Genomic DNA, 24,986 nt, shown 5'->3' on the forward strand with positions numbered 1-24,986 from the left:
TATCTCAAGCCTCAATGTAGGCACGCTTGTGCTTTGAGTCCTCAGGTAGAGGGTCGGCCACCACCTCCACTCATGTCGTTGTTTCTCTGGAGAACGGTGATGCTGTTAAGCATGTAGGTCACCAATTCTGATTAGAGTCTGGTTAAGAAATGCTGTTCTGTGGTTTGATCTCCGAGCTCCGGTTTGTCTTTTGGAATCTGCTCAGAGCTCTCATAGGCTAGGTTGACGTAGAAACCATTTTTGCCCTCGCCTGCATAGTCTGTCCTGTTTGTGGGAGGCCACGTGGAGTCTTCTGCCAGCTTTCTCTGCCAGTGTCTGTATTGGCTTTTAGAATAGAAACCAAATTCTTTCTTGATCAATAGCCAGAGCTCCCGGTTCTGAAGGATGGCATCCTGGAAATTCAGGTGGAAACAAAACAAAAAGATCAAATCTTCATCTACTGCCTCCTGGGCCACCAATTTAGTTAAAGCCACACCCTGCTTCCCCAGGGCACCCCCTAAAATGTGCTTGTTGTTGCTTCTGCTACAACGTCTTCCTGCTACTCCCAGTGAGCCCAGCAGCTTCGCAAGCACCACCCCGAGACCAGAAGACTGGTTGTGCTCAGAGTTCTGAAAACATTTCATTTCCACAGAGTTCTTAGCTAGATCCTGGCTAATAAATCACATAAAAACGACTTTCCACCTGACTGAAAGGTAACAATAAGGTACCCAAAACCAAGAAGAACAAGAAGTACAAGAAAATACCATTCAGTCCTGTTACTGCCACCTGCCTTATTGAAAGGACCAAATAAATGCTGAATGGCTGATAAATCCTAGAAATCAAATAGTGTTTGTACTACTTTTGTGAATTCCCACATCCTTTGCCCACATGCATGCACAAGTTTACACATTCGTTTAGAATAGTGGTAACATTTTGTATCCTGTTTTTATTAGCCCCCAAGAAATATCATACAATATGTAATGTGTAATTTTATGTTGTTACTTTGAGGACTAAGGTGGATTTGACCCAAGTCATGGTATTTTCAGTTGCCTCCCAGGCGTATGAAAGTTGGACATTGAGTAAGGAAGGCTTAAAGAATGGTGGTACAAGTGAAGAATATCAAAAGTGCCCTGAGCTGCCAACGACTAAACAAATCAGTCTTGAAAGAAGGACAGCCAGCGAATGCTCCTCAGAGGCCAGGACGGTGAGCTTTTGTCTCATGTACTTTAGACAAGTTCCCAGGAGAGACTGGTCGCTGGAAAAGGACATTGTGCTTGTGCAAGAATAGAAGAAGCACAAGGAGGAAGGCCCTTGGCAAGATGAATGGACACGGGCTCAAACGTGAGGACCACTGGGGGAGGCTGCAGGACCAGGAGCGGCTTAATTATATCCAGAGGGTCACTAGGAAGCAGATAAAATAATCCTAACTAAATCCAGGGGTGGGGTGGGAAATCCTTGTCTCAGTGTTTTTCCTGAAGTGAAAAATTTTTAATTAAAAGGAATTGACTGTATACTTCAGCTCTAATACCTAAAAATTCTACGAATTAAAAAATATATATTTTTGAAAACTTGAATATAAGACGCTTCCTTAGAAAAAATAGCACTTGAGCCTTTTACTGAGTCGTGAAAATCACGTAGTGACACTGAGCTCAAGCGAAATACTGCAAACATAAAATTCCGGCGGCGGACGTTGACTCCAATGAGCACCAGTGTCCTTTCGCTCTCATTTAGGCAAGCCTGTCTTCGGACGGTTCTTCTGCTGAGGTTTACTCTCACTGGCCTTCCCAGGGGGAGGGTCACCTGGTCTAGTCTCCAATAAAGCAAACACATTGTCCTCGCGTAGCGACCGTATAGGACAGAGTAGAGCTGCGACACCCCCACCCCACCCCCTGTGGGTTTCTGAGACTGTAACTCTTTATGGGAGTAGAAAGCCTCGCCTTTTCTCTTGTGGAGCAGCTGCTGGTTTCCAACTGCTGACCTTGCAGGGACCGTATGCCGCGAGGGCTCCTCTAGTCTCTAACAGGTTATGCAAAATGCCAGAGAAGGATAAGAGAACGTCTCCCTGTGGAGACAAATTACTCTTCTATGTTTGGCTTTCTCTTTTCAAAACACCAGAAGCATTTCTACACAGCCTTCAAGGAACTTTAACTTATCAAGCAGCTTCTCGCTGAAACAAAGTCTGTGTGTTTTCATAAACTCTTTAATAGCTATCATTTTAGAGACCAACGTGGTTGCTCTAAAAGAATTAACTTATTTGGGGAATAAAACCCTTTCTTTCCACCCACCCCAGAAAATAAGACCACGCAGAAATTAGTTTACCTCTACAAAGTAGGCCACACAGAATTGAACAAGGGCTGCTACGAGAACGGAAATCCGCCACGATGTGATGGTTGGGAGGAACTGTTGAAAAAGAAATAGCATCGTATTATTTGGATACCTTACTCTTAAACACATATTGATTACCTTATTTAATGTTTAAAAGGCTTTTCAGAACTTGAAGGGTGGGCATTACTTTCTCTACTTCACAGATGATAAAGCTGCAGGGCAGTGCCCTGCTTGGGGAGTCAAAGCCAATTAATAAATGGAAGGGTCAGGACAAAAATGAGAACTGACTGCGTCTTGGCCTGTCCTCCCTCCACCTGCCAGTGGCTATCTAGTGAACGTGTCCAGATGGTGGATGTGAGCAGAAGAGACTTTGGAGCTGTTGCATATCTCTTCAAGTTTAATTTGCAGAAAAGAGAGGGTGTAAGATTAAATCATTCATGCAATAATATTACTTCCAAGTCTATGAAAGCAATATCTGCCTGGATTCTCTCTCTCTCTCTCTCCTTTTCTCTCTCTATCTCTTAATTAAAGTTGACACATGGCTGGAACATAAGGGGGGCGGAGGAACAAATTTATTTTGATTGAAACTGGTTGATGTTTTCTGAACAAATCTTCACAGCCCTAAATCTAAAGGCTTGGTGAAGTTCCAACTATTCAACCCACCTACTTTTAACATCAAAATCTACACATTGGGCATGAATTACCATTACTTAGTAGGTAGGAGGGCAGAAATGCCCCCATGGCTGTATCACTAACAAGAGGGTAGTAGCGTAGCTCCCTTTTTGGCTTTTCTGGGTAGACTGGATGACTATGTATGGAACTCTCTGGAAGACTAAAACTACAGATATGCTCTAGTACTCAACTTCAATGCATCCTTATTTTGATGTGAGCTATTTCAAAGTAATAATTGCTTGTCATTTCCCCACCCCAACCCCTAACTAGGATAGCCTTTATCAGAGCTGTGAAATATAGCAGACTGGTGGAAGAGTTGCTGTGGGGTGGTGGAAGCGTTAGATGTAGTAGTGGGTCAGAATATAATAGAGAGCCTGGATCTTTCTCCCTTAAGTACTGCCAATCGCATTCCTTGGCCTAGAGCAGTGGTTCTCAACCTGTGGGTCGCGACCCCTTTGGGAGTCAAACAACCGTTTCACAGGGATCGCCTGATTCATAACTAACAAAATGACAGTTATGAAGTAGCAATGAAAATAATTTTATGGTTGGGGGGCTCACCACAACATGAGGAGCTGTGTTAAAGGGTCGCGACATTAGGAAGGCTGAGAACCACTGGCTTAGAGGAACCTGTCAATTGCTTAGGATGTTCTTTTCTTCTGTCGTCTGGGTTCCTTCGGAGCAATGATACTGCCTTCTCATCCCTGTAATGTTGTGTTAACTGCCATCCAGTGAATTCCAACTCATGGTGATGCTGTGAGTAAGAGTCATGGTTAATGATGTGTGTCGACTTTGTTAGGCCAAGTTCTAGGCATAGAGTTTGGTCCCCCACGTCTGGATAAACATTTTTCCAGTTGCTATTCCAGAATATCATGCAATGATATAAGCACATTCCACATGGAGTCAATCGGGTGGAAAGGGAGTCTCCATAGAATGGATTCTGCCTGCTGACACGAAATCGTTATCTTCACAGATTTTGCTCTGTGTTGTTCTGTCTCTTACCTTCTGAGGAAGCAAGCCTGCAGGCGTCTCCTACTGCATAATGTATGGATTTTGACTTACCAGCCCTCACAATCATGTGGACCAATCCACTGGAGAAAAAAGCAAACCCTCTGTATCTGTAGACACTCCCACACACTCACATGCTGATTGTTTTCCTAGAGAACCCTAAGACAGTACCCTTAGTGCGGAGCACACACTGAAGCTCCATGATGTTTGATCAATGCATGCATGGGCTTGATTTCCACTTCCCAACGCCTTTTCTCTCCACAGCCTCCCCACTGCTACCTATGAACTCCCTGCCACCATCGTCTTGAATGCTCTGTGCAAAAGCCTGCTCAGGTGTCCTCAGCCACCTCCTGCTGCTCTAGGCATGAATTCAACATATTCCGCTGGATATACCTTTGTTAATCCATCCCTTCCTGAATGCTGCATTTTCATCTGTAAAACACACTGCTTTAGCTTTATCAGCTACTTGTTCTAGGAAACAAACTTTGCTTTTGATTTTTACTTCTGGTCCCCTTCCCCCTTTACATTCCTTGGCATTTGCAAGACAAAAGAGACACAGTTAGCTCCTTCTTACTTGTAGACACCCACTGCTGTCCCCCCTCCTTTCAAAGCTGGTTTATCCTTCAAGATCAGGAAGCTCCAGGGCAGACAGCCCAGCTTCAAGGGAACACCTTCTCTCCCTGTGCCTTTTTAGTACTTCCATGACCTTGGGAGGTCATTTCACCCTTTCTCCCTTGCTGTGGCCTGTTTCAGTAAGGAAACAATGGCTTGGAGTTCAAGACTCAATCCTTCTTTCATCTTCCCTGCAATGATGGGTCCAAGGATAGATTCTCAATTCCTAGATGGACTTACTTATAACTTGGCACACCCTGGATCAGCTTATATCCCTGAAATTAACTGCAAGGTCAATAGTTCAAGATTACCAACTGCTCTCAGGAGAAAGATGAGGCTTTCTAGTCCCATAAAGAGTTACAGTCTCAGAAACCCACAGGGCCAGTTCTACCCTGTCAGATAGGGTCGCTATGAGTTGGCACTGACTTGATGAGAGTGAGTTTGCTTTTTTGGTTGGCACCTGACTAACATATGGTCTGAACATCTGCCTTTCCTCTCTTTTGCCAGCGACATTAAGAAAAATGTCTACTATATGTTTAAAAATGTTCAACTTAGAGAATGACATGACAGTGCATTGATCTGATCGGACTAGTACAACGTAGCGGAATAAAGAATCCAAACGCAATGTGTCTGGTATGAACGCAGGGCTCGTGTGCTGTCGGGTGCGAGAAGGCTGCAATCCAACCTGTGGCTCAACAGGAGAACATTCGGCTCTGCCCAGGACGACGGCAGCCTAGGGAACCCTAGCGAGTCGTTCTACTCCGTCATAAAGGTTTGGAATTGATTCCAGAGTTCACCGCAGCAGCAAATGGGAATAGACCGACTAGCTGTAGTGGTCAGAGAGAATACAGTAATAAATGACTTATAAACTACAACTCAAATATGATCTCATGGTGTATGCCAGCCCCTCCAGATGGACAAATCGATACCACTTACCTCCATTGCACGGTAGATAGCTTGAAAATCAGAGAAGGAAAGGAAAATCGTCAGGCCCAAGGCTGATATAAGTAGACATGAGAAGATATCTGTGGAAATGCCAAATATCACTTTAAGCGACTACAAAGTATTTCGGACAATTTGGCACACATTACCGAAATATCTCTGTTGGACAAATACCAGAGGCATCTCCAGACGTTTTAATGTTTCCCTGCATATTGTATAACAGGCCCCAAAGCTTACAACAGAGAGGTGGCATCTTAAACTCTTGCCTTGGAAAGCTGGGCAGAGGATGTTGTCAACAAAATCCATTATAATGACCTCCATTCAACTCATGGGGGGTGGGGAGGGGATGGCAAAGATACAGTGCCAGGAGAAGTCCATCTAAGTCACCAGAAAGGCATGTGCACTATCCTTGTTTGTCTACTGTCCTACACATGTGAGGGACCAGGAGGGGAACGCGCATCCCTCCTGGTATCGCCTCATTCTGCTGCGTCTCTGGAACACCGTCTATGACTGCCACTGATCATTCATGACCTTCCACCATCGGGTCCCAGTTTCTAAAACTGATCCCTGACTGTTCCACCTGATGTGTAATAGAAAGAGGAACCACAACAGCCGCCTCCCAGAGAGACCCAACTTGCTTCTGTCCACAGGACACCAGTTTCTGTGCTTCTGTCCACAGGATACCCTGTGGAGATATTCTCCTCTCTTGGGGAAGGTCCGATTGTTCATACTTCCAACACCTGAACTCTAGTGATACTTCCTCTTAAGACCTTCTTAATCCCCCCTTTATGCATTATTTGTAATGTGCACATCAGTTACATTACGCCCACCTGAAACTTGCTTTGTCTCTGGTTTGGGGGACACTGCATTAGAGGAACAGATGAGTGCATAGCCTGCTCTTCTGCTGGGTTCTTTATTTCCATCCTGTTCAAAAGGCTTTACTTATGGGGACTACATTTCCCAGGGTGCACGGTCCCCAAGTCTCTGTCCATATGCCCCAAATGTATTACTTCAGAGCTTTTAGCAGAGTATTTGTAGATGGTGCCTTGGGACTGCTTCCCGATGGGATTGTAGCACACGTGGTCACTATGAGCTTGAAACAAGGGAGCAGTGGTTAATCAGTGTCACCAATAGATATTGTTGTAGCCACTGCATCAGTCCATCTCCGTCAGGTCTTTCTCTGTGTGGCTGCCCTTTTATTTTTTCCAAGCATGATATTCTTTTCCCGGGACTGATCTTTCTGGATAACAAGTCCAAAGTGCATGAGACAAGACTAGTTTCTAAGGAGCATTCTGACTAAACTTCTGAGATAGAGGTGTTTGTTCTCCTGGAAGTCCATGGTAATTTCGGTATTCTTCCCCAGAACCAGAACTCAAATGCACTGATTCTTCTGTGGTCTTCCTTAAGCCATTGCTAGCTTTCCTATGCATGTAAGACCATTGAAAAGACCGTTGCTTGGGGCCAGTCCCACCTTGGTCCTCAAAGTGATGTCCTTGCTCTTCGACACTTTAAGAGAGATCTGGAATAGAAGATTTTTGCTCAGTGTAATGTATCTTTTGACTTCTTGACTTTTGACTTCTTGACTGCGCTTCTATACGCATTGTTGTGAATCCAAGCAAGATGAAATCCTTGACAATTTCCATCTCAAGTCCGTTTTATCAACACCAGTATAGATGTCAGGCAATTGCCCCTCTACAGCAGGTTTGCCTTTGAAGCCAGAAGTTTTATGTTCACCCTCGACCTACCCTCATATTCATTCACATATCACTTTATGCATACAACTAGAGATTGCAAGGCATTCCTGAATAGTGAAAATGATTAGCAGATCCAACTGCTCACCCCGAGATTTGAAGTTTGAGCCTACCCACAGGCACCTCAGATTAAAGGGAGGCCCACTGCTGGAAAGCCAGGCATTGAAAACCCTGCAGCACACAGTGCTGCTTTGACACACCTGGGGCCACCATAAGTCGAGACTGACTCCACGGCAACTGGTTCCAGGCAGCAGGTGTTCCCTGGTCTTTCTAGGGACTAGAAGAGATGCAGAAGCAGAGAGCAGAAAAGTAGACAATGCAGCTATCAAATTAGCACGATGTGAGATAGCTCTATGCTAAGAAGACCTTACGCAGAGTCCCATTTCCTTTGTTTGCTTTGGATTCAAGGGATCTATGGGCTGGAGATCAGGGGGTGCGCCATCTTTACCACGGCCGCATGCTCACTGCCAACTGGGTTCAGTGTTGTGCCAACATCTGCCTACAGATGAATGATCTGAAAAGCAGGGCAGGACCACGCACAGGTGAGCAAAGGGTAACAAAACAAAATGGTCCATTAAGTTCTGCTTTGATTGAGAAGCAAAATGAAAAATTAAAGTGCATATCGCCCTCCTCGGTTAAATGCCTTTGATGACCAAAGGGGAACAAATAGGGCTTTGTTGACACAGGTCAGTTGGGAAGACAAGTCCTGTGAGGGTCATTACAGCTTATTTTCAGATAAGGAAAGACCTAGTGCATATTCACCTATCTGTTTCTTTAAATCCATACTTTCTCTGTGTCTGGTCAACGTCAAGTTGAGTTTCTGTTGGAGTGGTGGGGGGGGGGGGGGCGCAAAAGCCTTCTTGTTATATTAAATAAAATTGCTTATATGTTTTCAGAGTAGTTTCAGGACTGTTGACTTGTGACCTTGAGAGTGTGTGATCATTATATGATTGCACTTGGGATGTTTGTTATAAACCTTTTTTCATTTAAAATTATTTGGAGTATTGCACATAGGAGTTTGAGTTTAGACACAAGCATTATTATTATACAACTACAATAGCTTTATTTACATAAAAGGACTCAGCGCCTGACCTTAAAATTAGAGTACTAGCCAAGGGCATAGATCCCCCTTATGAAATATATTTACAATAATATAAAAAAGGAATTAACCTTAAAACATGAAACATCTCAATTTGTTGTGAGTAAAGCCAAAGAAAGGCATCATTAAATATTTCATCAAAAGTTTTAAAAATATTAAATATGCAAGAATTTTATAGGAAATATAAAATTAGAGGTTGATCTTAGTATGCTCTTAAAAACTATAATAGACCAACTGTACAAAAAAGGAGGTCAACAGACTTCAGCCCAGTGTGCCAAGATGTGAATACAACATACCAACATGTACCAGGGAACCAATCGAGAGATCTGTGGGGTAGGTTCCAATCCCAACTATGTGGACCTCCCCCCACCCCCAGAAGAATGCGCTTCAGAGGACAGCACTGAAGCTACAGCTTAGGGAGAGGGACATGTCTGATTAGAGCACATAGGAGAAGCGAAGAGGGATGGAGAGAGGGGGAACACATCATGGCTCACCAAGCCCCTAGGATGATATTGCTCAGAGCAGACAATGCACAGAGAGGACCAAAGGGTGGGCCCCACCATGAGACACGCCTTCCCTCACTGAACCATAGTGCTACGGGGGACAACACTGGAGACACAGTGCGGGAATTGTGCCCGATCTGACCCCAACACACTGGGGTGAAACACCAAGGTCATGCAACAGAGCAGCAAGGGGAGCAAAGCGATGAAATCCCCAGAGAATACCAAAAAGCAGACTTTAGAGGCAGTGTGTGGCACCCCATCAGACTCCACTGGAAAACAGTCCTAAAGGTCAACAAACAGACCTGGAACTATTTATAGGCTTTGCCTCTTTTTTCATTGGCTTTCTTTTTTGTGGTTGTTGTTTTATTTTTGTTTTTTGTTATTGTTTTGTTGGTTTTGTCTTCTTTTGTTGTTTTGTTTGGCTTTGCCTGGATTTTGCGCTTATTAATGTCTCTGCATGCCTCGCTAGATAATATAGGCAGGATGAACAATTCAGAGAGGAAAACAACAGTACCTACGGTTCCCAGGGAATAAGTGAGAAGGGGTGGTGGGAAAAAGGAAGGGTTGGGCCACCAACCCAGGGACAATGGAACAAGTGAACTAAAATCAATGGAGAGAAGGGTATAGGATGCCTAGTGGGGCTTACTCAAGGGCAATGTAGCAGCGAGGAATTACTAAACCTGAATGAAGGCCCAACATGATGGGCGACAAGAGGAAAGTAAAAGGAAATAGAGGAAAGAACCAGGAGGCAAAGGACACGTATAGAGGTCTAAATACAGGCATGTAAACATGTAAATACATTTATATATAATGAGAGAGGAATGGATCTACATACTTATATCTCTATGTGAAGAATTAAGGTTGCAGATGGACATTGGGCTTCAACTCAAGTACTCCCTCAACACAAGAACACTTTGTTACTGCGATGCCCATCTTCCCGACATGATCTCCAAAGATAAAATGGGTGCAGAAGCAAATGTGGTGAAGAAAGCTGATGCTGCTCAGCTAGCAAAAGATATAGTATCTCGGGTCTTAAAGGCTTGAAGATAAACAAGCAGCCATCTAACAGAGAAGCAACAAAGCCCACATGGAAGAAGCACACCAGCCTGTGTGATCATAAGTTGTCGATGGGACCAAGTATCAGGCATCTAAGACCCAGAAGGAAATCATACCCAGTGTGAATTGGGGGTTGGGAGGGGGCATGGAACGGAGATCCAAAGCCCATCTGTAGACAATTGGACATTCTGTCATAGAAGGTCATAAGGAAGAGATGGACCAGTCCGGGTGCAGTAGAGCACTGATGAAACACACAACTTTCCTCTAGTTCCTTGATGTTTCCTTCCCCCCACTATCATGACCTCAATGCTACCTTACAAATCAGAGTAGACCAGAACATACGCACTGCTACAGATAAGAGCCCGAAACACAGGGCATACAGGATAGATACACCCCTAAGGGTCAACAATGAGAATAGAGATATCAGGAGGATAAGTGGGAGGTGTGGGGAGAAAGGGGGACTCAATCACAGGATCATTGGATCAACATAATCCCCTCCCAGGGGGACTAACAATAGAAATGTGGGTGAAGGGTGACAGAGGACAATGTAAGATATGAAAATAATAATCTATAACTTATCAAGGGTTCATAAAGGAGGGTGGGAGGGGGAGGGAGGGGCAGAAAATGAGGAGCTGATATCAAGGACTCAAATAGAAAGAAAGTGCTTTGAAAATGACACAATGGATGATTTGTATGGATTGTGATAAGAGGTGTAACAGCCATCAATAAAAGTATTTAATTAAAAAGAAAGAAAGAAAGAAAATGATGATGGCAGCAATTAAACGACTATGCTTAATCTAATGAAAATATGGATTGTAATTTTATATGCCATATCTCCTAATAAAATGTTGAAATAAAAAATAAAAAGTAGGTCAAGACAAAGTTAATTGGAATAATATAACTACCGAGACTGGTTTACTACAGTAAGTGTATACTTCTACCTCAGGAATGGGAAGACTTACTTTTTCTAGTATTTATGATTTATTTAGAAAAGCAAAGATTAAAATTTATATTATGTAATGCATACATTTGCCATAAGTGACCCAAAGCAGAAATTTTACAGAAGAGGTCCTCTGAATATGATAGTAAAACTTGGAATTATTAACTACGTTTAAGTGAAAAACATCTTCCAATTTACAAATTAAAACAAAATCTATTGAGGCAAAACAGAAGTCAAAATTATATTTGTATACTGATCAGAAAAAAGTAATAGTAGGATAAAACAAACTAAATTCCTTCCCTCTTAAAAGCAAAAATCACTATTTTGTAAACAAAATGGTAAAAGAAGGATTCAATCCTGGATTAACTCATAGACACATGGACGCTTATAGCCTGTTGCACATTACTGATTGCAAACTGCACACTTTTAATCTTAAATGTTTCTCTAATGAGAGAAAATACAAAAATTGTAATGTCAATTCACACATTTATAAAAATGACTAAAAAAATAAGAAAACAACTAAGGTAAATATCAAATCAGAAATTATAAGACATACAGAACTTTAAAGAATTGGTCTTTAATGAAAACTCCAAAATGAAAACATAATAAATACAAAATAAATAATACACACAAATTAAAAATAACACATAGGATCAATTTGGATGGGAAGATGCAAAAAGAATCATTGAAGGTACTAACAATTCTACAAGAGTTCAATCCAATACTAGCGTTTGATAATTAAATGACATAAAATTCTCTCAGCAAAGATAGATATTATTGTTTTTTAAAAAGACAGTTTAAAAAGAGGATAACCTAAACCAATAATCTAAGAAAGTAGTCTTTAAAAGGAAGGATTTGAATGCAATGATTTTACTAATGGATTCTTGCAAGTTATCAGAGAATAATTATTTCTATATATAAAAACTTTTTTTACATTAAAAAGTCAGATTAATAGGTAACCTACCAAAACACTACACTAAAATTTAATCATGTGAATAATATGCATGAAATATAGTCATTTAAACAAAAACTAGATTTTAGTATTATAAATTATAAACTATAATTTTAGTATAATTCACAAGAAGGATTTGCTCAAGAACATGACTTACTAATAAATAGTTTATTATAACTATAACTCAGTCTAACAGTAGGTCTGAGGAGAACTGCAAGATCATCTCAGTAAAAGATGAAAGGGCATTTGATGAAATTATTCTTGATCTTTTAAAATACTCTTGGTAGACTAGAAAGAGAGGTGGCCTTTCTAATGATATAGCCTGCCTTGAGCTAATATTTAGTATCATATTTACAGGAGACTCCAAAACATTGCCATAGAGCCTATTCTGACTATAGGGTCTCAGCCCTCTAAATCTCTATGAAATCAGGTAACTTTCCCCCACATGCAAGAGACCAGTGAGTATTACTGAAAAGTGGGATTATCTGCTTTTACCACTATTATTTAACATTGTCTTGGGAAATCTGAGTGCACTAATGCAAAAAAATATTAATAAGCATTTTAGCAACTGGAAAGGAGAAAGTATCATTAAAATTTATAGATAATAATTCTGTCTTTCTAAAATATTGAAGAATCAAAGGTTTATAGCAAAATGCAGAAAGATTTCCAGATATAAAATAAGTATAAATTTCACTACTATTTTCCCACATATATATGTTAACCAGTTAAAAAATATGATAATGGGGGAACCATTAACAATATAAAGGAAAATATAAAGCACATATGATTCATTTCTTAATCATATTCAGGATCTTCAATAGAGAAAGCCAAAAAGACATACTAAGATACATAAAACAGAGCATGAATGGAGAGATATGTCATGCTCCTAAATGAGAAGACTCAATTGTGTAAATATATAAATTCCACCCAAAGTATCAAAATCTTAAAGGGGATTATAGAAACCTTGGTGATTTTAATTCACCACTGCCCTGAAGGAGAAATATGTGACAGCTGGCTTCCACAAAGATTTACAGCTTTGTGAACGGGTAGGGAAGTTCTACACTCTTCTGTAGGACCTCTCTGCGTTGGAATCAACGCAATAGTAGGGGGTTTGGTTTGGCTTATAGAAGGTGATCTTTCAATTTTATTTTCCATGAACATTTTGAAGCCTCCTAATATATATCCTGGATATGGATATAAATATAAGACTATGATATAAATGTATCCTCTCAGTTTTATGTCTATAGGTATACATATATGCAGGTGTAATAAAAGTGGTATTATGAATAATTGGGGGATATATAAATGGAAAAATCTTAAATATTTAGTAGTCAATTAATTCTCCAGGGAAAATTTATTAATTCGTTGAATAAACTAGTTTGATCCCTACTTCAAACACTAAGTGAAAGTTGACTTGGTACAACAAAAGCATAAATGAAAATAAAATAGTGATACACTTTTATAATGAGGGGGAAAATCTGTGAATAAAAATAATGGGGGAAATAACAAAGGAATAAGTAACCCATACAAATAAATAAGGAAAATAACAGTAACCTAATAGAAATGGATAAAAATATGAAACAATAATTCTCAGGAGGAGAAATAGGTAATAAATGGCAATATGCCTATTGTCACTGGTGATCAAAGAAATGCCACTTTTTATGTTATATCAGCAAACTTTTATTTTTTAGTATGTTATAGAATGTTGCAGAAGCAAGTAATAGAAGTGAAAATCAGTACAAATTTTCTAGGATGCAATTTAATTTATGTATCAAAAGTCAGAGCAATTTCACAATATTTGGACTTAGTTATAGAGAAATCAGAAGCTAGATCAAAGTATGTTTTTCACCTCACTGTAATACTGAAATACTGAAGCCAATTACATGATACATCTTTGTGGTTGTTGTTAGGCGCTGTGGAGTCTGTTCCGATGGAGACTGAGTCTGCACGACAGGAAGAAACGCTGCCAGACCTGCACTCCCCTCATGGTTATTGCTGCCGGATTCCGTTGTTGCAGCCGCTGTGCAAACATCTCACTGAGCATCTGATTTGCTCCCTTCCTGCTTTACCCAGCAGGATGTCCTGGGCCCTGCTCATAACGTGCCCCAAAGGAAAGGAGACAAAGTACCTCTAGCCTTGCTGCTAAAGAGCAATCTGGCTGTATTTCTTCTAAGACAGATTTTGTTCATTTTTTTGTGGCCAATGTTCTTCACCAACACCACAATCCAAAGACATTACTTCTTCTTCAGCCTTTCTTCTTTATTTTCCAGCTCCCCGATACGGTGCAAACAAGAAGCTGCTTGATTTCTTGGCTGCCACTTCCACGGGTCTTGTTGTGAATGGTACAATGAAATCAGTGTCGATTTCAGCCTTTTCTCCATTTGTCATGCTGCTGCTTATTGGTCAATTGTGAGGATTTTTGTGTTCTTGATGTTGAGTTGAGGGGTAATCCATACTGAAGACTTGGGTCTCATCAGCAAGTGTTTCTCATCCTTCTGTCTTTCAACAAGCAAGGTTGTGTCAACTGCATATAGCAGTTTATTAAGAAGCCTTCCACCCATCTTGATGCTGCATTCTTCTTCAAATGGCTCATCTTCTTAGATTACTTGCTGAAAAAGTATGGGGAAATGATACGACCCTAACGCCCCTTGGTTGATTTTAAACCAGGCTGTATTCTCTCGTTCTCTTTGAATGACTGCCTCTTGGTCTATGAACAGGTTCTGCAAAAGCAAAATTAAGTGCCCTAGAAGTTCCATAGTTTGCAATGTGATCCAAAATTAGTTATGATCCACATAATCAATTCCTTTGCATAGTCAATGAAACACTGTCACGCATCTTTCTTGTGTTGTCGTATTTCAGCCAAGATCCATGATAGACAGGGTATCCAGATTTCTAACTTACCCTCTAGTCCTTTTGAAGTCTGGTTTAACTATCCACAGAACCTGCTTTCATTCTCAGAAGTGACACCATATGGTCAATGATAGGACTTCTAAATCAGGGTCTTCATTTTTAGCTTCAACAAACTGCGTGTGTTTTGTCATGATGTGTTTGTATGTGTTGAAAATGACTCTTGAAGACTCACAATAGGATAGGATTCGCGTGACCCCTTAATAATGTTTGTGCTTGTCTGTGCACAAGCAGATCTCTGCCCCTGGACTCCACCATCTCTGATTTTTACAATTCAATGACCACTTTGGAGGATTGAAATGGTTTCTCCCTGAACTCGTCACTTCACCGGTCAGCTGCAGCGAGGGGGAAGGCAAAGAAGGGCAAGGAATAACTCGAAAGGAAACTTAAACTTTCTGATACTTACAGTTCGTATAGATGGGTTTTCGAAATGGCTTTCCCTTAGAAAAGACAAATGCTACAGTGATACAGTTGATGGTGCAGATGGGCCACAGTGTGGTGCTCTCGAAACTCAGAATGGAGCCAGGAATCATGGTGGCATTTCCAGTACAGTTTCTTTCCAAAGTCATGTTTGTTGAGAATTCCGTTCGGTTGGCCAGAAAGCACTCACTGCAAAAGAATTACCAGCGCTTATGATGCGTTTTATTCAACGGGCCCCCAAATCAAGATGAATGAAAAGCCATCGCTACCACGAGACCTCAGCGTTTAAACTCCTTCAGCCCCAATATTCTGGACAACAAAATATCATCGCAAGGCTCTTGCAATGACAAAACAAAAATGAAATTTGGAGGCAGGCAAGGTTTGGCTCCATCCATTCGCGACAGGGGACCCCTCGCTAAAGGGATCAGATGATCAGGTGCTAATGGTGCCGGCTAACGCAAGGCCAACTCAGAGACTGAAGGAGCCCTTGGCTAATCAATTTACCTCACACCGTCCAAGAATCAGCCTAAGGATCAAAACATGATACTGTCCTGCTTAGGAAGTGCCTACAGCGCCATTGCCCCAGTAAATTACACCCAGACTGCTCGCCCACCCTACCCTCCTGGCCTGGCCTCGTGTGGCTCCTCACAGCTACCTGACACTCCAAATGCAGGAGAGTATTTCTGGTTTTCCCGCATGTCCCAGTTTGCACATTTCCAGTTAGGTCTACTATCACCCCAACCTCCGTCAGACACCACTGGCTTGGCAACGTTTCTGCTTTGGCTGATAAAGTAGAACTGGTCATTTCTATTATTCGATAACAGCGCTTAGTTCCTTGTGTATAAGTTAGTTTACATAGCTGCATTTTCTAATGGGAGTGGCTTGGATGTAGACATTTTCATTGTACTTTTCTGCTTTTTGTGACCCTGGAATTTACAACAAAACCTTTGCACCTAGCGCAGCGGGTGGCACATAATGCTTATTCATAAAAATGCTGGCTTAAAAGATGGGGTTTCTTAGTCCCGATTGATCGTTTTGCAAAGTTCATTTTTTAATTTTGTTTTAAAATAACAGCCCATACACTAGTTTCTACTGGCTTTCTGATTCAGCTCAACACTTTTAAACTAGTTGACACTTTTACAACTATTTATACTTCAAACCAAATCCAAAACCATAGAGTGTATTCTTACTCATAGCAACCCGTAGGGCAGAGCAGAACTGCCCGATAGGGGCTCCGAGGCTGTGTACCTTTAAACAAGCAAACTGCCGCATTTTCTCCCACATAAATGTTTATAAATAAGATTAATTTTTAACTGTAAACTTATATGCAAGGCTTAAGTCTTATTATCCTTGGCTCCATGGTATCTCATAGATGTTCAGCTATTTATTTATTTTTTTTATTTATTTGGCTAAATAAATTAATGAAACAAGCCATCAGTAGTCCTGAGGCATTCCTATACAAAAGGAGATAGACCTCTTTCTATTCAGATGGCCTTAATTATAGAGTTTTATGCCCAAGAGTATCCTGCCCAATTCCTGTTCATTGTCAATAAGAAAGTCAAGAACTTCTATAGCACAACTAGCTGATTCAAGGCTACACAGGTAAGTAACCATTGGATTGTTAACCTCAAGCTCAGTGGTTCAAGCCCCTCAACTGCTCCTGAAGAGCAAAATGAGGCATCCTGCTCCTGTAAAGATTTACAGTTCCCCAAACCCTATCAGAGGTCGCTGTGAGTTGGGAAGGAACACAGTGGCCGTGGGTAGTGGTGTGCTCTTTTAATTACACAGTGTAGTCTCCTAGAGTCAATCAGAACTGTACACCTTTCAACATCATCGTTCTAAAGGAAAACCCAGTTTTGAATTGAAAAGGAATTCCCTATTCTAAGGGTATTTTGGCATGTCTGCTCCTTTAAAGATGGACAGTATTGAAGACCCTATGGAGCATTACTATGTGTAAGAATCCACCTGATGGCCAAAGGTGGAGGAGGGGGGGGGTAGCAGCTGGTCATGCACTGCTTCAAAAGAGTAATTTTCCCTGTATTTTTATTTGTGGGGGGAATGGTCAAGTTTTATCAGAAAAAATAGTTTGAATATCTATATTTCATATCTTGTCACCTTTACTCAATAGTTTAAGAAACTGAAGTCCAGGAAAGTGAATTCATTTGTCCTGAGTCCCATTGATAAAGGCAAAGCCAGAATTAGAAAGAACTAGGTTGGCTAATTGGATTTTAGTGTTCAACCCCAATCAACTAGCATCTTTAACATTCATTTTAAAAAATGAATATCATTTAGGTTTTTAGTTTATGTTATTTAGTTTAAATCAATATCTATTGGTGCATGTCTGCATTAAAGATTAGCAAACCAACCCACAGAGCTAATCTACCCTGTTTGGATGAATAAAGTTTTATTGGAACACAGTCATGTTCATTTGTTTGCATATTGGTTGGCTGCTTTTATGCTGCAACAACTAGGTCTGGTAGTTACAACAGAGAGCATCTAGTCCACAAAGCCTGCCATGTTTGCAGCTGAACAGAAAAGAATGGTCCACCCCAGTCTCTCCGATGCTTAAACAACAGAGGGATAATACAGCAGCCAGTAACCACTGTATTTCCATGAGCCAATTTAACAGACCTTCTCCTTCCCCCACAACGTGGCTTCCTCCAGCCCTCCATCTATTAATTGTGTCTTGTCCTAGCATTTGTGTTTTGAGGTGTGGACACGCAATTTCTGCTAACTAAAATTTTAGGATATCTGTTAAAACCAAGTTGTACCATTTCATTGACTGCTCATTATCTATCTCTCAACGAGTTAAGAAATTAAGAAACTAAACTTTACCTGTATTTGTAGATCTCAAAATACCAGGGCTGCTGCTTCACTAAGAGAAACGCACAAAGCTGCACGATGATGGTGAAAGAGGAATTCAAAATGACCGAGAGTAACAAAGGGGGAGAGAGCAGCTGTCCTGCTGGCCTGTAAGGAGCCAACTTAGGGTAGGCATGTGTTGAACTCACTGAAAGATAAGCACATTTAGTCCTGTTACAATTTCATCATGGAAAATAAAATAATACTTGGATGTATATCTTACGTCTTATCATAGGATTCAGAATTAACCAGCATGATTTGAGAGTTTACCCCCAGGCATTCTCTAGTTACATAACCAAGTCTACCCACCCTTGGCTCTTTGCTGCTTTGTTTTGAGCTTCAGAAAGGAAAGTAACAGACTCAAATGTTCTATGATTCGGGAATGTATTCTATTGGATATATTTTGTACAACCAGGCTGGGTGGGAAGGTTATGTTAAGAGGAATCGACCTTCCAAATGGAATTTGTATTATCTACTGCCAGATCTAGTCGATTCCAACTCAGAGTGAAGAGAGCTGAACTGCTTCATAGAGTTTGTGACAGATTTACCTTTCTCCATGGAGTGGCCTGTGGGTTTGAACTGCTAACCTTGTGGTTAGCCGCCCAGTGCCTAACCCACAGTGCCACCAAGGCTCCTTTGTAAATGGAATAAGCCCTACCAATAGTACCTTTTGATAATGATGGGAACATGGAATGTCAGGATGAGAGTAAGAAGGAGTGTAGCTAGCCTGCTCTTCATGTGCTAAAAAAACAAACGAACTCACTGCCATTGAGTCCATGCTGACTCATAGGGACCCCCTGTGGGCTTCTGAGACTGAAACTCTTTTCAGGAGTAGAAAGCCCAGTCTTTCCCCTTTAGATCTGCTGGTGGTTTTGAACTGCTGGCCATGGGGATCATAGCCCAACACACAACCACTATACCTGGTGGCCTACCCTGGCTAGACTAGGTAGTTATAAAATGAAAAGGACTTTCTTTATTATTCACTCAGACGATCTCTATAAATGTTTCAATGTTCCAGGTCCCATCTTAGTTGCCAGAGATGAGCTATGCTTCCTCCCGGGGAAGCTTGGGAACAGAGGGCTAATCATGCATATTACACTCAGTTTGGAAAAAAGAATGGATAGAAAATGCATGCTTCCAGATGGAAGTATTAAATTACATTGCATAGAACATTGGTTCTAGAATTTATCTTTTGACATTTAAAGTAGGTGGAGTGTAAAAAAGAACAAACAAAAAGAAAAGAAAGAATGATTACATCCTTTTTTAGGAGCTACACATTCTAACATGATTATAAAAATGAAATGTGCGTTACTTCCCAAGGCAAAACAGGGGAGAAGCTAAGGAAAGTCGGCAACTAGAAACACCACATTTAATGATTTGCATCAAATTCCTTATGTTTTCATTCTCATCTTTATATCCGCCTTGGACTCTTTCTTTTCCACAGCTAATCACTGGGTTTGGTCAGAGGAAAGGAATTAGGGTATGTGCATGCACGTACATGGGAGTCAGATGTTGGTGAACCCCCCACTTCCAACAACAAAATGCTAAGGTAAACAGCTTCTGGCATGTGCATTTGGGGTTAATCATATTTTTCATATAAAAAAAATCTCTGTTATGAAATGTGCGAAGGAACCCAGGAGATTTCCCATATGAGTTATTCTACAGCTCAAAGACCCGGGTGGTGCACAACAGCTACACTCAACACTGACTTAACAACTGGTGACTCATCCTTTCCCGAGACTGCACACACGCAGACACTCTCGTCCATAAAGATCATAGCCAAGAAAATTGTAGGGCAGAGTTTCGATCTGTAACCTACGGTGTCTTCATGAATCAAAATAAACCCAGTGGCAATGGGTTCCAGACGACCCCTGGGTGGCACAAGGGGATAATGCTTGCATTTTAATCCAGAGGTTCGTGGTTTGAACCCACCCAGCAAGGTCTCAGCAGAAAGGCTTGGTGAGCAGCTCCCATAAAGATTTTAGCAAAAAATAAAGCGTGGAGCTCAGTTCTACTCTGTAACACATGAATCACAATCTACTCAATGGCCACTGCTGGATGGCCATCCAGACTTCTTCTCTGTATTTCTGAAAGTGAGGAGGACTTGCATGATTCGGAGACCCAAAGCCCATCTCTGGACAATTGGACATCCCCACACCGAAGGTCACAAGAAAGATATGAGCCAGTCAGGGTGCAGCATAGCAACGATGAAACACACACCTCTCCTCTAGTTCCTTAATGCTGCCTTTCCTCCACTGTATCATGACCTCACTTCTACCTTACAAATCAGATAATACCAGAACATGCACACTGCTGCAGATAAGAGCCAGAAACTCAGGGAATCCAGTATAGGTAATCCCCTCAGGGCCAACAATGAGAATAGAGATACCAGGAGGATTAAGGGAAAGTGGGGAGAAAGGGGGGATCTAGCACAAGGATCAATAGATAACCCCCTCCCAGGGGGACAAACAATGAAAAAGTGGGTGAAGATTGACAGAGGACGATGTAAGATATGAAAATAATAATCTATAACTTATCAAGGGTTCATGAGGGAGGGTGGGATGGGCAGGGAGGGGGAAAAATGAGGAGCTGATACCAAGGGCTCAAGTAGAAAGAAAATGCCTTGAAAATGATGATGGCAGCATATATGCAAATGTGCTTGACACAATGGGTGAGTGTATGGATTGTGATAAGAGATGTAAGAGCCCCCAATAAAAGTATTTAATGAAAAAAGGGGTAAAAAAGATGCGATGTAATGGAATAACAATAAACATTGATGTTTAGAACATATCAACTCTAAGGAACAGGAAAGAAATGGTGGAATAGAGACTTAAATAAGATTAAAAAAAATAAAGGAGGACCTGCAGCCCCTACTAAAGAAGGTCAACGATGACAGTTTTCAATATGGATTACACCTGAACATCAATCCTGGACCAACAAGTTGCATCAGGCGAAGCAGAGATAAGATTGAACTTGTGGGGGATTTTGTTGGACCCGATGCACCTTCAGTGCCTGTGGAAGCGGTTTTCAAGACATTGAATAATTTGCCCTGGGAAAATCTGCTATAAATGAGTTCTCCAAAGTGCTAAAAAGGCAAAGGTGTCATTTTGAAGACTACACCCAGTCTGACCCCAGCCATGGTCTTTTCAGTCCCCTCTCATATATGCAAAACCTAGACAAAGAATAAGGCAAACCAAAGTAGAAGAGTTGCCTTTGAGTTCTGGTGCAGGTGGAGAATATTGACAGTCTGTGGATTTCCAGAAGAATAATCAAATCTGTCTTGGAGGAAGTACTGTTTGAATGCTTCTTAGAAGGGAGAATGGCAAAACTTTACCTTACGAATTTTGGACAAGTCCATGAGAGCCCAACACAACCTTGCGTACATCTGATCTCAATTTAGAGACAATCTCAAGAAGATATTTGACACAGTGAGCACTAATGACCCAAGATTAAATAAATTGTGGGAGGACATCAAGACCATTATATAGAAAGAAAGCAAAAGGTCATTAAATCGAGAGTACATGTTTAAAAGGTCAAAATGGATGTCAGACGACTCTCAAACTTCTGCTGAACAGGGTAGCCAGTGTAAGAGAAAAAGGTGAAGCAAAAGAACTGAACAGAAAATTACACAAAGCTGGTCAATTAGACAAATGGAAAACTTATTTTAAAATGTTCAAAGACGTGGAATGAGTAAACCAGAAGGGAAGAATATGCTTAGCTTAAGCTAAAAGAATTGAAGGCAATTTCAAGGAATGATGGAGTCAAGAACAGAAACAAAGATGGACAAAACACACAGTCACTGCTCCCACGCCTGTACCCCTGCCCCCACCCCCCAAAAGTCCAAGCTGCATTGACAGCATTAGTGGAAAAACAAGGCTCATGGAATTAAAGGAATATTGATTGAAAGGTTTCAACAAACGGATGCAGTGTAGAAGCACTTGCTATGCAAAAAAAAAAAAAAAAAAACATGTGGGAAGACAGCATTATTTGGCCAACTGACTGGAAGATACTTATTTGTTCTCATTTCAAAAGAAATGTGACCCAGCAGAATGTGGGAAATTTTGAACAATATCCTTAATATCACATGCAAGCAGAAGTTTGCTACAGCTAGTTAAAAACAGTTTCGATTGGACATGGACAGGGAACTTCCAGAAATTCAAGCCAGATTCAGAAGAGAACATGGAATTAAGGATCTTGTTGATATCAGATGAATCTTGGCTAAAGGAGCATACTAGAAAGATATTTGCTTGTGTTTTACTATGTCAAAGCATTCGACTGTGTAGATTTAAGTAAACTGTAGATACCATTGGGACGAATGAGAATTCCAGAGCATGTAAATTACACTCACGTGGAATTTGCACGTACACCCGGAGGCAGTCATTCCAACAGAGTAAGAGAACACTGTATGGTTTCTAATCAGAAAGGGTGTGCCTTAGGGGTCTACCCAAGCCGTGGTATTTTCAATCACTTCATAGGCATATAAAAGTTGGACAATAAATAAGAACGATCAAAGCATCAACGATAGCTTTGAATTGTGGTATTGGTGACGAATATTGAAAGTGCCATGGTCTATCAGAAGAGCAGACTCATTCATGTTGGAGGGGGGGACACCCCGAATAGTCCTTAAAACCGAGGACGGCATGATGTCGTTTCCTGTGCATGAATGAGCATGTTATCAGGAGAGACCAGTCCCAGAAGAAGAACCTCAGTAGGGAGAGGATGACCCCAATAAGATGGACTGACAGAGGAGCTACAACCACATAACAGGACTGGGCAGTGCTCGTGCTGCTGGATAGGAGGTCCCTAGGAGTTGAAGGACATTCCGTGACATGTAACAATAACAACTAGACTCTGGAAACTCTGCCGCTACTAAATATTTATATGATCTCTTTTCCCTTTAAGAGCAATCCAAGATAGGTGTTGTTATTACATCTCCCATTTCACAGGTGAAGAAATGGAGTTTGTTTTTCAAGGACCCACAGCTAGTGAGTGACAGGATGGTGATATGAATGCAAGTCTAATTAAAAAGCTCCACTTCTCTGTCCTACAGAATATTACCATGTGATGGAGGCTGCCAATCAAAGAGAGGAAGATGAGGGGCCCTGAAATAGCCCTGGGTAGTAGGATAGATGAGCCGTCAGAAGAACGTTTTGGAATTGTCCAGGTTTCCTTAAAAGCATGCTGATCCAGGCTATCAGATTGCCTGCAGAAGCATGCAAACTGTGAAGTATTATATTTTCTTCAGAATAAATCATTTCCTTCTCTGAGTTCCCACAGCACACTGTTCATGTTGCTGTTATAGTGCAGTTGTCTTGTCCTAAATCTTGTTGTTTACACTTGCTCTCCGCAGACAGTGAGTTCTTGGAGGGGAGAAACCCAGCCTATTTGGCTTTCTGCCCTTTACTTAGCCCAGCACAGAGTCAGCTCTATGGGAGAACTGAACGGTTTAAATTCCATTACAAATAATCATTTTAAATGGCTCTGCATTCCTTGGTTATCATTAGTAATGCTTCTTCCTCAAGTTATTTATTTTATATTATTTACATGTGTTATGTAAGTCAAGCATCAAGAAGCACATGAACTCCCCTAAATATTATTATTTTAAAAAAAACATTTTATTGGGGGCTCATACAACTCTTATCACAATCCATCCATCCATCCATTGGGTCAAGCACATTTGTACATTTGTTGCCATCATCATTTACAAGACATTTTATTTCTACTTGAGCCCTTGGTATAAGCTTGAAATCCCCTAAATTATATGCAAAACTTCACATGTCCATTATAATACTTCCAAAGTAAAAAGACCTATATCTTTCATTAGCTCCTCAGAGGAGAGTAAGATCCAAAAGACATTAGAAGGCACTGAAGCTTATGCGAAATACGAAGCTGCATAAAGGATAGATTCCCTCCCACAGCTGCCTTTGCTGGTGACAGCTTCCTCTTGTGCACGGTAGTATTGGGCTTAAACACATCGGCACGCCAATGCCTCTGAGCTCTCTGACCTTCCTCACAGAATGAATGGCAAAGAGGTGCACATCTTACCCAGGGTAAGTCAATACAATTTCTTGTCAAAAGATTTGCAATGGGGACACTAAGAGATTGGACTACTTGGGAGAGAAAGGGTGAGGAGAAAATTGGTGGAAGCCCAATACTGGGACAACCATTTGGGGTCATTTGCAAGGTGAAAAAAATATGAGTGTTGAGATGAAAATAATAAAAATGGATAAAGGAAGCAGGAGCTAAGGCAGGCTCGATTTTTGATCTTTAAGTGTTCTAACGTCAGGTGAAAGGCCTGGAGATGAACTTCAGAAAATCACAGTCATGGAAACACCTCTGCAGTGCAGTTTTGCCACAAAGCATATAGCGCCGCCATGAGTCAAAATCAACTTGAGTACCAGGGGTTTGGATTCTTGTTAGTGTGTTGTCCCTCCTCAGGCCCACGGGCATCAGAGTTCTTGTTCTCAGATTTGTTTGAGAATTAGATTCTTCAGCAGCCCCCTCTATCTTCATCTAGCTTAAGTAGGTGCCACTGAAGAAAGAAGCCACAAGGCTAGAATAAACCCCCTTCAAGACAGTGGCTACATAGATTAAGGCTAATGTTAGGAGCCACTTTGGGCAGTAATTTGATTTCGAAGCATGTCATTTTCTAAGGTATGTTCTGATTTCATCTTACTTTTCCTCTTGGCTTTCTCTTTAATATATGAGGGGGTAACCCCCACAAATGGTTTTTTTCCCAAAGCTATGTATTTAAAAATTTTTAAACAAATAACCTTAGCTCCTTCAAAGTACTCTCCATAATACTTAAAACTTTTGTCAAATCTGCAATTTCGTTCTTAGAAACATTTTTCAAACTCATCTGTTTGGGTGGTTGACAGCACCTCCCTTGTTTTTTCCTTCACTTCTTCTATGTCATCAAATCGCTCTCCTTTCATGTCCCTCTTCATTCAAGGACACAAAA

The 24,986-nt window shown here is 41.1% G+C and overlaps 1 protein-coding gene across 1 annotated transcript in view; it reads right to left on the minus strand.

The window, feature by feature from the left end:
- Positions 1-24,986, minus strand: part of ATP13A5 (ATPase 13A5) — a 114,979-nt gene continuing 89,993 nt past the window's right edge. Inside the window, exons 26-30 of the mRNA XM_075555886.1 lie at positions 17,999-18,173; positions 15,150-15,352; positions 5,530-5,618; positions 2,299-2,379; positions 1-392 (exon numbers count right to left, since the gene is read on the minus strand). Coding sequence (XP_075412001.1) covers positions 132-392; positions 2,299-2,379; positions 5,530-5,618; positions 15,150-15,352; positions 17,999-18,173 — 809 coding nt within the window. The 3' untranslated portion in view covers positions 1-131. The remainder of the gene's footprint in view (positions 393-2,298; positions 2,380-5,529; positions 5,619-15,149; positions 15,353-17,998; positions 18,174-24,986) is intronic.

Source organism: Tenrec ecaudatus, chromosome 8 (assembly GCF_050624435.1).
Source record: "Tenrec ecaudatus isolate mTenEca1 chromosome 8, mTenEca1.hap1, whole genome shotgun sequence".
Classification (NCBI taxonomy): Eukaryota; Metazoa; Chordata; class Mammalia; order Afrosoricida; family Tenrecidae; genus Tenrec; species Tenrec ecaudatus.